The sequence below is a fragment of the Caretta caretta genome, chromosome 2 (assembly GCF_965140235.1).
Source record: "Caretta caretta isolate rCarCar2 chromosome 2, rCarCar1.hap1, whole genome shotgun sequence".
Lineage (NCBI taxonomy): Eukaryota > Metazoa > Chordata > Testudines > Cheloniidae > Caretta > Caretta caretta.
The window spans coordinates 61,424,798-61,438,724 of NC_134207.1; the positions used below are offsets into that span (position 1 = coordinate 61,424,798).

At 41.8% G+C, this 13,927-nt stretch overlaps 1 protein-coding gene across 2 annotated transcripts in view; it reads left to right on the forward strand.

Moving 5' to 3' along the window:
- The window catches only part of ARFGEF1 (ARF guanine nucleotide exchange factor 1), a 186,475-nt gene extending 175,160 nt beyond the window's left edge, over window positions 1-11,315 (forward strand). For both annotated transcript variants that reach the window (XM_048840867.2, XM_048840868.2), the window contains 5 exons: window positions 846-985; window positions 1,485-1,653; window positions 7,610-7,748; window positions 8,855-8,972; window positions 9,868-11,315. In XM_048840867.2, coding sequence (XP_048696824.1) covers window positions 846-985; window positions 1,485-1,653; window positions 7,610-7,748; window positions 8,855-8,972; window positions 9,868-10,032 — 731 coding nt within the window. In that variant the 3' untranslated portion in view covers window positions 10,033-11,315. The remainder of the gene's footprint in view (window positions 1-845; window positions 986-1,484; window positions 1,654-7,609; window positions 7,749-8,854; window positions 8,973-9,867) is intronic.
- The last annotated feature ends 2,612 nt before the right edge of the window (window positions 11,316-13,927 follow it).

Sequence of the window (13,927 nt, forward strand, 5' to 3'; positions counted from 1 at the left end):
TCTCTGTGATGCGGGCAAGAATTAAACATTTTATAAGGAGAAAAACACCTTGAATGAAATTTTGGCCCCATGAAAGTCCATGGCAAAACTCCCATTGGCTTCCATGGGGCCAGGATTTCATCCTGTATTTAAAAATCTTGCTTTGGGTTGCTAGTAAATTTGTGACTTAAAGCAAGATTTTTTAAACACATTATTTGGCGCCTTATAAAATTATTATAAATTAGTAACTTAATCTTTCTTTCCCTGAATTTAATTTTTTTGTGGGGGAGGTAACATTATAACCTAACTGAGAACAAAAAAAGTCTTTCCTGCCCATAGGAGAACTAACAAATGTTACAAAGCATGCCTCTAGAACCTTAGTTGCAAATTTATGTGTAGATACTTGAAGTACTAGTGCCTAATTACCCCATTTAACTTGCAAGTATTTTCCAGTATAGAGAAGGCAAATACAAAAATGGACCCTTTCAAACAAGTGTGAAGATATAAGTGACCACCACTTTTCCTGATGAGTTCTTGCTATTCTGCCATACTGCCAAGAAGAGTCCCAACTGAACTAAAACCCTTCAATTTTAGAGGTTTGAAAAGATGGGGGGAAAAATCCCTTCCCCATTATAAAATATATTGACAAACTGTTTTTTGTGTGGTGATAATTCAGTGGATGAATTTTTACATTTCAGGCTTGGTTTCTAAATGTCCATGCAATTACATTTTTTTAAGTGTAGGTCTGTCCTGAAAATCTTCACTAAAATAAATTACTTACAGATTTAAGTTGTACTGTACTTTTTTTGCTTGAATAACTGTTAAAGTTGCTAAAATAAGTAATTTTGGTGGTTTTTTTTTTTAAGAATTTCCAGAACAGAAGTTGTTTGCTGCTCTGTTAATCAAATGTGTTGTACAACTGGAGCTTATTCAGACTATCGACAACATTGTGTTCTTCCCAGCAACCAGCAAAAAAGAAGATGCAGAGAATCTAGCCGCAGCACAAGTAAGTTTGAGTGGTTGGTGTTAGTCTTTGGAAAGATTTTCACTGGTAGATTAAGTTCCATAAACTCCTGTGACTTCGGTCAACTAACAGTTTCTTATAACAATTACATCATTTCCAACAAAGCAACCAAAGTGTCTGTCAAACCTTACATTAATTCAGCCTTCCCACACAGAGGCAGACTACTTTGTGGAGGCCTAAATTTAGATATTACGAGTGTGTGATGAAATTTCCTTACCTAGTATATGTTGCTACTTGTTTGTTTTTTCTGTCGAGATCTAAGTTAAAGTATGTATACGGCTAGAAATAAGGTAAGGGGCATAATTCATAGTGTCTGTCTTTAAAAGAGAAATTATAGAATAATAAAATTTCAACAGCCTTTTACCCTTGAGTTAGCATAATCGGTTGTTAATGACTGATATCGCAAAGCTTAACTGCCATGACCAACAATCAGTAGTCAGTACGGTTCTGAGTCTGACTGTTCTAAGTCTGTTTTTTAAAGAGAGATGCAGTAGACTTCGATGTTCATGTGGACACACAAGATCAAGGAATGTATCGTTTTCTAACATCGCAACAGCTTTTCAAACTGCTGGACTGTTTGCTGGAATCTCACAGATTTGCGAAAGCTTTTAATTCAAACAATGAACAAAGAACTGCCCTCTGGAAAGCAGGTGGGTCACCTCCATTTAGAAAAATATTTGAGAAAACAATGTTACTGTGTCTTGACCGAATCAGTTGGGTGTTTTGAGCTGATTGCCTTACTATATCACCTTAGGGAGCACCAGCATGGTATATTAGTATAGGTATATTAGTCATAGAGCTCAATGGAGATTCTTTTCTGGTTGGTTACTTAAATACCTGACGTTTCTTTTCCTTTCAAAGAAATTTTCCTTTCAGAAAAGGAAAGAGATAAAATAAAAATGTATGATAGTTTAGTTTTGGTTTATAATATTAAACCAAACGCGGTGAGGATGTACTTAGCCGTCCTAAAGTAAATCCATAGCTTAGTGGTAGGTTACATTTGAAACATATATCCTTTTTGGTAGGGACTTTAAGTACAGAGTTCAGTCCTTAGGTCGTACAGCTAACATTAATTCATTAACTGAAAGTATTTCAGGGAGTTAGCAACATAGGCGCTGACTCCAGGGGTGCTTTGGGGTTGGAGCACCCACGGGGAAAAGATGGTGGGTGCTGAGCACCCACTGGCAGCCCCCCTATCAACTCCCTCCCACTCCCCAGCGCCTCCCACCCGCTGGTGGGCCCTGCAAATCAACGCCTCCCTCTCCCTCCCCGTGCCTCCTGACTGCCACAAACAGCTGTTTCGCGGCAGGCAGGAGGCTGGGAGGGAGTGGGGGAGGAGCGAGAATGTGGCACGATCGGGGAAAGGGGCAGAACTGGGCAGGATCAGCCGGGGTGTCAAGCACCCCCTGGCGCTTTGGAAAGTTGGTGCCAGTAGTTAGCAATGTCTAGTGCAGTGGTGGGCAACCTACAGCCCATCAAGGTAATCTGATTGAGGGCTGCGAGACATTTTGCTGACGTTGACCATCCGCAGGCATGGCCTCCTGCAGCTCCCAGTGGCCGCAGTTCACTGTTCTCAGCCAATGGGAGCTGTGGGAAGCGGCAGGCCACAGGGATGTACTGGCTGCCACTTCCCGCAGCTCCCATTGGCCTGAAACGTAAATCGCGGCCACTGGGAGCTATGCCTGTGGATGGTCAACGTCAGCAAAATGTCTCACACCCTGCAATCAGATTATCCTGATGGGCTGCATGCGGACCGCAGGTTGCCCACCACTGGTCTAGTGTCTTAAGCCTGAAACTTAAGAGTTAAGAGCTTCTGGGTTTTATGCCTGTTTTTTCCAATAACTTCTTGCTTGGTCTTCATCAACTTATTTAACTTCCTTGTGATTAAATTCCCTGTGTGATAAAAGGGGCTGATAATACCTTACAGTGATTGGAAGGATAGATTAATGTTTGTAAAACACTTTGAAGAGTCGGTGCTGGGTAGTTTGGTGGCTTCTGATATACAGGAGGTCAGACTAGGTGATCCAGTGGTCCTTTCTGGCCTTAAACTCTGATTCTAAATGTCAATTTTTTTGGTTGGGATTTTTAAAGGAGCCTAAAAGAGTTAGGCACCCAACTCCCATAGGCTTCTGCGAAAAATCCCAGCCTTTGTTTTATATATATATACTTAAGTGCTTGAAATAAATGCCATTATCTAAGACTTTTTGTTGATGGAAAGTGGAAATTTCCTGTAGTATTATGTATTCATATATTCCTTGGGACCCAATCCGGTATATTAATACTTTCAGCAATAGTGCATCCACCGTACTGTGAATGCATAATTAGTTGTTTGGTGTCTGTTACCAGCATGCACTCACTTAGCCATCTCAGTTGGATCCTGTGTATGGTGTGAATGTATAAGAATATGCATTTATATAGAATAGATCTTTAATAGCAGTTGAGTTGTATTGACCCTTATGAGAACAGTTAATATGCACACATGGTAATAGCTTGCCAAACCTTGGTGTTTTAGCAAATTATTTTTTATTTAAAAATTAGTATTTTAAACCATCACTGTGTGATTGAGACAGTGTAGTCCAGTGAATAGGGCACTAGATTGGGACATGAGTTCTATTCCTGGATCTACCATTAACCTCCTGTATGACCTTAGGCAAGTCATTCCACCTTTCTCTGCCTCTGTTTCCTATTTGTCTTGTCTGATTAGTGTTTGGGGTTCCCCTGAGACCTCTTGTACTCAGTTCCCCAAAGACTTAGTTTGATGCCAGTCTCATCAGTCAGGTTCCTTTATTTGTCCCACAGCAAAGCAATGTTGAGCTGATCAGAGTTAAGTGTAGGAAGTGGCTCGTTGCAGGGAGTTGGGGTGCAGGGTGCGGCAGGGGGCTCAGGGCAAGGGCTTGGGGTGCAGGCTCCAGCCCGGCGCCGCTTACCTGGAGCGACTCTGGGGTGGTAGCAGTGTGCACTGCCCTGGCCCCAGCCCTGTGCTGCTCCGCTCCGGGAAGCAGCCAGAACCACGTCCCTGTTGCTACTGGGGGAGGTGGAGCACAGGGCTCTGTGCTCTGCTTTTGCCACTCCTCCAGGTACCTCCCCCGAAGCTCCCATTGGCTGAGGTTCCCCGTTCCCAGCCAATGGGAGCTGCGGGGGGTGGTGCCTGGAAGCAACGCATGGAGCCCTCTGCGCCCCTCCCCACCGAGCAGCTCGGGGCTCGTGGCGCTGGGGGGGGAATCTCAGCCTGCAGGCTGTAGTTTGCCCACCCCTGGCCCAGAGGTAGGCAAGGCAGAGCGGGGTGGGCGGGGAGCTTGGCGGGCCGCAGGAAATAGCCTCGCGGTCCGAGTGTTTGAGACCCCTGGTCTAGGGCATATCACTCATCCAAAGTTACACAGCAAAACTCTTCCTTAATATACATTTACACATGACATTGCATTTAGTATACTGCGCATCATGCATTTTGGGATTGGCTTGATCACTTTGTAAGAACAAATCCCTATACAGCGTGCATTGTCCATGCACAACTTACTCTTTACCTCATCTTATGTTCCAGGCTTCTTTTATCCATTGTTATCTTGTCTGTTGGAAATGGTTCTCTGGGCATCCCCATGAAGTTGCTAGTACAGATGTTCTGTTTTCAGCCAGCTAATCGATTTACCTCCCTAATCTTGTCTTCCAAGAAACGAAGCCTCACCCATGTCCAATTACTCATGTCACGCTAGGCCTACAGTTAGGATTCCCAACTAGTTAAAATCTCTTGGAAGGATTTTAGCCTCATGTATCTTCAGCTGTGCGCCCTTAATATTTGGTAAAGGTAGGCTCTTGTTTTCCAGTTCTGCTGGAGATATTTTCCAGGCTGTTTTTCTAGTTATACTTCTAAAAATTCACTAAATTTCAGAGACAGGCTTAGAGCATCTTCACCGGAAGCCCTACAGCAGTGCCACTGTAAGTGCTGTAGTACGGATGTAGCCTCAGTATCTTTCCCAGACTGGAAGAAAAGCTCTTTGTAAGCTTAGAGGCTTGTGTCTCTCACAAACAGAAGTTGATCCATTAAAAGATATTACCTCGCCCTTCTCGTCTCTCATCTATATCCAGATATTTTCAGCCAAACATTGTTCCTTATTCCATATTATTCAGTGCTTTTAATTATAAAAATGGAATCTGTAAAAAATTTCAGCGTTTTGTCATTTTTGTTCCCAGCATGCAGTGATGTCACTTTTTGTTGCCTGATAGACTTTGATCGTTGTTGTTGTTAATTATTGTTGTTGTGCCTAGCAGCCTCTGTCATAGACCAGGATCTCAGTATGCTAGGCTCTATTCAAACACTGAACAAAAAGATAGTCCCCCCCTTCTCAGAGTTTACAGTCTGAGTATAAGGCAAGAGTCTAGATGTATACAACCAGAGTGACGGGTGTACATGAAAACAATGAGACAATACTGGTCAGCATGATACACACTAGTTCTTGGCACTCCAGCAGCCAAAGTGTTGTTTTTTTGTAGGGGTCACATCAAAGGAGTTTGAAGGAGGAGAATGAGTTAGTTTTGCAGTTTCTGGGGAGCTCTTCCCAACTGTGAGGGTCATCATGAGAGAAAGCACAAAGATCCTTGTTTGAAAATTTAACAAATGGGCCCTTGAGGCTGGCATCGTGGGCTGATCAGAGAAGGATGATGACCTTTCAATACTGAATAGGACATGATCAGTAGGGTGAGAATAGGTCATTACAGGCCTTGAGGGAGAAGACCAGGAGTTTGTTGCAGTTGAGAAGGGGGAAGCCATTGGAGGGCTGCAAATTGAGGAGTAACATGGTCAAGACTGTTGGGTGAGAAAGGTACGTAGTTGGGTAAAAGACACTCCGGTTTATTAATTTGGACCAAAAGCATTCGTGGGGATTACCATTACTGTTAAAATAAGAAACAACAGACATACAGAAAAAGGCAATGGACAGTTATCTTCTCCCAGGGCATAGGCAGTTCATGATGGATTTCTCCTACAATGCTGCAGCTGTCCTTACAATCTTTCACATATTTATACACATCCAAATTAAATATTCATTATTTTGACTTTTTCCAATCACCAGTGAGTATCATGAATATTAAGTAACTTATGCAGTATGCATGCATGATCTTTATACTTTTGCTGTCTAAGCTAATTTCATGTTGTTCTCTTTTGTTGTTGGTTTATTACCACTGATTATGTATATTTGTGAAAGTTTGGCCAGGTCATTTTGACCTGTTGCTTTGCATAGGGTTTTGGGGTACTTTCCGGTCTTCTTCCTCCTTGCCGTTTCCTTCAGTGGCCTTTGACAGAACATTTTATAGATATGTTAAGTACATTCTGTTTTAAAAACATCACCTGTATAGCAACTTATAAACACACCACCACTCAGGCCGAACAACGGCGAGGCCAAAAGTCAGCCTGCAGGCATATGTCCAAACTTATGCATTAGAAATGACCCCAGAAAAAGATTTTCCATAAAGCGATGGGCTAGGAAAATGGTCTTTGCAACAGTATCCTGAATGGATAGGAGCAGAGCAAGACTGCATTTGTCAGGGCCAGAAAAAAGGATGTTGCTGCAATCAAGATGCAAGCTGATGAGAGGCTGGACAAAAAGTGTTAGCGGAGTGAATGGATAAGGGAGGCTGTTCCTTAAGAGACATTATGTAGAAAGTATTGGCAAGATTTAGACATAGCCAGGACGTGCGATGTGTCAGTCACTCATAACCAGCCTGACTGCAAGATAGTGGTGTTGTCTACAGTGATGAAGAAAGGAAGTAGCAGGGATGACTTGGATTGGAGGGGAGGAGATTAAGAACTCAGTTTTAGCCACGTTGAGCTTGCGTTGATGGTTAGACATTCACAAGATGTCAGAGAGAGAGGCTGAGATTTTAGTTTGGACAGGAGACAGGTTTGGAATGGAGGGGTATACCAACATCCCTGTGAAATACATTTTGCAGATGAGGAAACTGAGGCATAAAGACTGGGTCTGTCAAGGACCAATAGTCTGTATGAATGCTGAGGATTTTGGAGTTTGTGGCTCTACGTCCTATGTTCAGACCTCCAGGCCCCACCTTTTTATCATAGTCACAGACTTCAAACACATCCAGGATCATGCAGGAAAATGATGCCAGGCAAATGATTACGGTAGTACACAGGTTTCAGAGTAGCAGCCGTGTTAGTCTGTATCCGCAAAAAGAAAAGGAGTACTTGTGGCACCTTAGAGACTAACCAATTTATTTGAGCATAAGCTTTCGTGAGCTACAGCTCACTTCATCGGATGCATAAAAGTGGAAAATGCAGTGAGAATGTTTTTATACACAGAGACCATGAAAAAATGGGTGTGTATCACTTCAAAAGGTTTTCTCCCCCCACCCCACTCTCCTGCTGGTAATAGCTTATCTAAAGTGATCACTCTCCTTACAATGTGTATGATAATCAAGGTAGTACACAGAAACCCCAAACAATAGCACTGCCCTATGGTGCTGTCTGCTGCAAGATCTAAATAAATGGGTAATCTGTAGTGGTCACTTACTGGCAAACAAGCATTTTAAAAAGATAAAAGTACAAAGGGAAACTTCAAGATGAAAGTAACAAATTTAAGTGTATTCCTTGCATTTCTCCAGGTTTTAAAGGCAAATCAAAGCCCAATCTTCTGAAACAGGAGACTAGTAGCCTGGCCTGTGGGTTGCGCATTCTTTTCCGCATGTACATGGATGAAAGCCGCACCGGTGCATGGGATGAAGTCCAGCAAAGACTACTGAAGTAAGATCATTGTAACAGCTGTAACATTAAAATACATATTTTTAAGCACGAAACACATTAATGTGCTCTATCTGACTTGCTATATGTACAGTTGCTAACGTTTATATAGTGTTGAAAAGGAAATGAAATTTTACAATGAAAGTTACAGCTGAAATGCCTGATGTGGTGTAGAAGAGTGCAGTTCTTCTGATCTTCTCCGCTCTCTCCCTGCCATGTCCATAAAACCTTGCAAAAGTGGCAGAACATAGGATGGTGTCAGCCTTAACCCTAGTTTGTGTTCCATGCGGAGGTGGGGGGCAGTGGGGATTTCCTTTGCTCCTGAAGTTTTTGCTGCTGCTGTTCGTTAAAGGGGAGCAGGAGGTCAACTTTTCACATGAATCTGAGAATAGACACCATTTTTCTTTGAGAATTCACTACATACTCTCCCTTGTAGGAAATGGCCCAGGTGCCACTGAGCTTCAGGAACCTACTGACACACACTGCCTCTTGGGGGCATTGGTTATTAATTATTCTGAACTCTCATATTTGTTGGAAGAAAATGTTTAGTCTACAAAACCCTTTCAAGTGACTGAACAATACTTGATTTAAATACAATGGTAATAGCACTGAGATTTACAGACTATCCAGTGACTCTGAAAGAGTGATAAATCTGTGTGAGGTCTGTTATCACATCCAAAAATTATATGAAATATAGAAGTACTTTAAGTATCTTTCTGCTTCTGTCATTTTCTAACGCCTCTGAGAGAGCCTGCTACTACCGTTTTGTGTAATATATTGGAAGAAAATATGATCAGCCTGAGCATGCTAGCACTGGCTGGGGCAGGCACAATGCTTTGCCAGTCCAGCTCAATCCTGACAGGCAGCGTCCCTGATATTAATCCTAGGACTGTTAAAAGTACCAGTTGTGCAAAACTACAACAGGGATGGGGTTTGAGATTCTCTCCCCTACTTACATTTTTAGGGCACTTCTCATTTATTTTGGCAATGAGGCTCACGCTCCCTTTCCCAAAATGGTTCTATTCTTCCCAAGGGCTCGTTCAGTATTTATTATGGTTACAATAGTATTTGTAAACACTTTACCTTCTGTAATTTTATGTTCTCTGTAGTGTCTGCAGTGAAGCTCTAAGTTACTTCCTTACTCTTACATCAGAAAGTCATCGGGAAGCCTGGACTAATCTACTACTCTTATTCTTGACTAAGGTCCTCAAGATAAGTGATGAAAGAGTAAGTATTTGCATAAAAGCTATTTTAAAATAGTACTCAAATAAGAACTGGTTCCAAGTTTTATTATCTGAACACTGATATGCTCAAAAAACTTTAAAAACATGAAGCCAAAAAAGTACTAAGATATTATATGGTTTTGTAGTTACTTATAGACATTTAAATGTTTGTGCTGTTTTACGGACAATTCAGAAAATGTCCCACCCTAAGGAACTTACTGTCTAATTTGAGACAGTACATGGGGGACGATGACAGACACTAGAGAGGAGGAGGAGGATGGCAGGGAGGACAAGCATACTGTAATAAAAAAACATGAAAGACATGATACGTCTGCCTTGAGGGCGGTCTTTGAAAGTTGCTTCCCACACAAAGCTACTATGAGGGAAGGATTGGTGGTTAATATGTTCTTTTCCTAATTCTTCCCATAACACCCAGTTCCTGTATACTCCTATGCTATGTGTAATAATGAATTTTGGAATGAATCTTGTAGATAAATTAGAATGTTTCAGCAATTGTACAGCAAGTAATTATTGTAGTTTCATCTGAGACCTCCTCCGCGGCTCCCACACCCCACTAAACGTTCTTGGGTTTAGTAAAATTTGATGCCATGCTGCAAATGTAAGCTGACACGGTGCACAAATCTTCAGTGGAAAAGGAAAACCCCCTTCTCTCTCAGAATGAGCAATAGTTTAAAAAAAAATGTGTACAGTATATAGCCACTGCAGGATACCTATAAAATTGTTTGTCCTTGAGCTCCATTAACATTTGTCATCATTTTGTGTCTGTGTCTCACCTTGATGCATAGCATTTGAAATCCTTCACTCTAAAGCACAGGCTTGTGGAGGTGTGGGGGAAGATTGATGTATAATAGAATAACTTTTTTTTTTTCCCTCCTCAGTTCAAAGCTCATGCCTCCTTCTACTACCCTCTCTTGTGTGAAATTATGCAGTTTGACCTAATTCCTGAACTTCGAGCTGTTCTGCGAAGGTTTTTCCTGCGGATTGGTGTAGTTTTTCAGATATCCCAACCACTAGAGCAGGAGCCTGGAACAAACAAGCAGTAGCAAGCGCTGACTGAATATTGCTCTCTTATGAGATTACATCCCTCAGCTATTTAAAAGGACCAGGTAGCTGAGGCTTTCTGTCTGGATAGCCATAAAAACGGTTTATTTGTATGGCAACGTGTATCTAAGGGTTATTGGTACAGATACTTACAACTGTAATTCAGGCTCACAACACTCCAGTCCCTTTCAGTTTTCTGATGGATTATCTCTATTGGTTCTCTTTCCTGGCTCATGTTGAGCATAGAGCCAGTTTTTAGCACAGTCCTGTTGTCAGCATGGGCTACGATATCCTTTACTGTCCTAGACAGCAGTATAGCAACAGATGTTTATGGCGGGTGTGAATTTAAAACGTACCCAAAGAACTATATATGTAAAGGTTTGAACTTCTGCCAGAAGTACAACTCAGGAGAGCTGTATTTTGAAGGATAAAATGTTTATAGTGAAAAAAGAATGGAAAATTATTGTTCATGGTAAAAGGTATTTAGCAACTATGTCCGATATTCTTACTCTTAAAATTTTTTGCACACTCAGGCGGTCTGAGATATTGGTAATCATCCTTCTGTGAAAAATGTACAGAGATGCAGGTCTGTAATATAAATTATTAAACACTATACAGTTCTTCCTGCATTGTTTTGTTTCTGTATTTTCTTATTGATTTGCTAAAAACCCATAACATTTTATGGTTTACCAGATGCACTAGAAGTTTGGGTTTATTTTTTGAGTTATGATTTTTGTTTTGTTGTAGCTCAAAAGTTAGTGTTGCTGAATTTTGTCAAGAACAGAGGAAGAAAATCTCACGACTGACATAACTACCTGTAATATACTTGTTTTAGGGCTTTTAAATATAAAGAGCCATTGAAATATGATGATCCTTCAAGGACTGGAACTTGAATCACTGCAAACAGTCTAGGTTGTGTCTGCTGTCACCTTTTTTTTTTGTTTGTTTGTTTGATGTAGATTTCACTCTATGTACAGAATTTAATGTTGAATATATTAAAGTAACAAATCTGGCATGGTTTGGGGATGGTTAAATTTATTGGAAATGTATTCATACTGTGAATTGTGCCCTGATGGTTAAAGACAAGCATTCTGTATTACAGTGGATGTAGAAATTTTTTTCAGATGGACAAAATAAAATGTATATGGTACAGATATGTAAAGTTTTCTATGTAAAAATTCTGTACAACTTTCTGTACAATATTGGTTCTCATCTGGCATATTCTAATCAGGTTATAGGTCAATAATAAAGTTTTTGAATTCTTTCATCAGTGCAATCAAACCAATGTAATCTGCACCTGCTTGTTTCACTGTTTCCTTGACCTTTCATGCTCTTCTTTCTGTTTTTAACAAATGAAGCTAAATATACTGAACTTCTAAGAAATGATACGCTCACTTGGAGTGAGAGCGGGGATGCAGCCAGGAGCATAGGTTCAGACTTTTGGGGATTTTAAGGGCTTGTTTTTCTCTGGCATAAGGCTGGGTTTTTTTCTGTGGGAATGAGTTAGAGTAGAAGGAGGCACTCAAAATGAACAAGGGCATGTGTTTGGTAGTTGAATGAAGAGAAATACACATTATGGTTGTCTGTCTGTCTTGCCTCTGAGGATATATCCATAGTACAGTATGTACCTGTGTCCTGACTCATGTGGAAGCAGACAAGTACTAGCTAAGCTCTCCTCCCAGCACCCCATGACCCATACCTAATTGTACATGTATCCATACTGGTGAAACAGTTACACAGAGCAGGCTCTGGGTTATATCTCAGATTGTCACATTAACTGAAGCTTCTCTAGGCCTTGGTTTATTATGGAAGGGGTTTTAGCCACCAACATGTCTGAGGAACTTCCTGCTCTACATGCTTCTCACCTATCTGGGGCCAAGTCATGGATAAGCTGTTGCTGCTTGTGCCTGACCTGCTTATGTAGCAGGATTGATGTTATGCAAGATGGTGGATGACATTTCAGTGGCAGGACTCAGAGTCCCCTCAGTTGCTGCAGCTTATGTGGATTCTCCCCATGTAGAGCAACACTTCTGGTGCAGGACAGCTCACTCACACACACACTGTGATGGAATGACCAACAGGAGGAAATAGACTTTCATGGAGCAGTGTGAGGCACTTGCCCTGCCTGTGAAATGAGGGAGGCAATGCTGTTCCAGAAGCAGGTTGCTATTGCCATCTAAAAACTCCCCGCACCAGCCTTACATCTCATCACTAGGGCTGGGGTCCAAGTCATCATGAGAAAGGAGGGATACCTTGTGTGCCCGCATACTTGCATCACAGGGTGAGGGGAATGAGGTGATGAACATGTATATAGCAGTACACATTTATTTGGTTAGCACTGCTATTGGTTTTATATGATTACAAGAATGTGACACTTTTAATCTTTGGGAATGACTGAAGAGTCAGACAGGTGCCAAGCACTCACCCACAAAGATACGGTACAGTCAAATCAACTAATTAACATAGCCACTAGAGCCATACCAGGTGTCTGTCCATCAATAACTACAAGTGTGTAAAATGTAAATAACTGCTGGCCAAGCTCCAGTCTCACTGGCTGTGGAACAGAATGCCTCCTGGTCTCTTTCCACCTCTGGTTGGTGGGTGGGGGGTGTAGTGCATAGGATACATCTATCCCTTCTAGTTCGTGGACTTGTTCCCAACCCACCTAGCTCCTGAACTTTCCAGGAGCTGCATGGGTGATGGTACTGAAGGCTGCAGCCTAGGGGTGATCTGGGCCTGAGGCTGAGTTCTCTGATCAGTTTGAGGAAAACTACTATCATTATTGTCCTTCACTTTTGGCCACTCCAGGTCATCTGTAACCCTCTTCCTTTTCCCATGCTGGTTGAGGATCCTGTGTGATTGTGGAAGTGCCTGGCCAAGAAAATGAACCAGCACAATTTTTCATTAGGTGAGGGGTAAAAATGGAGAGATTTGTACAGCACCTAGCACAATAGGTTTCTGGTCTATGCCTGTGGCTCCTAGACACTGATAACTCCCCTCCCCCTTTTACATTCTGTAACCAGGCAGAGCCACAGTTTGATACAGATGGCAAACAGTATACACAGCCTATTCACAAGCTCCTTCTTGCAACATATCCTCACCAAAGATACCGTATGGTAAGAATTTCAGATTTAATTTTTTTAATTTTGCCCTACACCCCAATCAGATCAGGGGCTTCATACTGGTTTCAACATTAGTTCAGGCTGTGGGATATTACTGGTCTGGAAATCACAGACTAAGTACTAAATTTTCCAGGCTACTGTTGGAATCCCATCCAAGCAAAGGAACTTTTCATCAAGTGGGAACTAAACACAGTCCTAAGGAATGAAGAGGACTCGCAAGCTACAGCTGAGGTAGGTGGAAGTCTGCCTAACTTATCTGTCTTCAGTTTCTTCCACATGAAAATTCTTAAGCAGCACCTGCTAGGAGTGGGGGAAGATTCAGGCAAACACTAACAGGATGCTGAACTACAATGCAGAAGGTTGCAAACAAGCACAACTGACTTCCTCCCCTTCCCTGTGCCCCAATCTGGACAGCATGCCACTGACAGTCTACAAGGGACTTTTCTACTTAATTCAGTCACTGGGTCTTAAATCATGCGATCTGAGATAATATTTTAATGCTAGTAAAGATCTACCTACCATTCCTCTGCTATGCCAGTTACAAAGACAGCAGTATATGAGTTGGTCCAGTCTGTAACCCTGCATCTTTTTTAAAAATGCCAAGATCGTAACAAATCAGTTCTGTGTTTACATTTTTCTCCCCTGGCTGGCTTTCATTCAGGGTCACACAGGGAGGTGCAGCAGTAGCACCAGGAAAATGTTGTGGCTTCCACCCTCAACTGAAGCAAAACCCATCACACTGCATGTAATCTCCATAACAAGTCATAATGCAGAA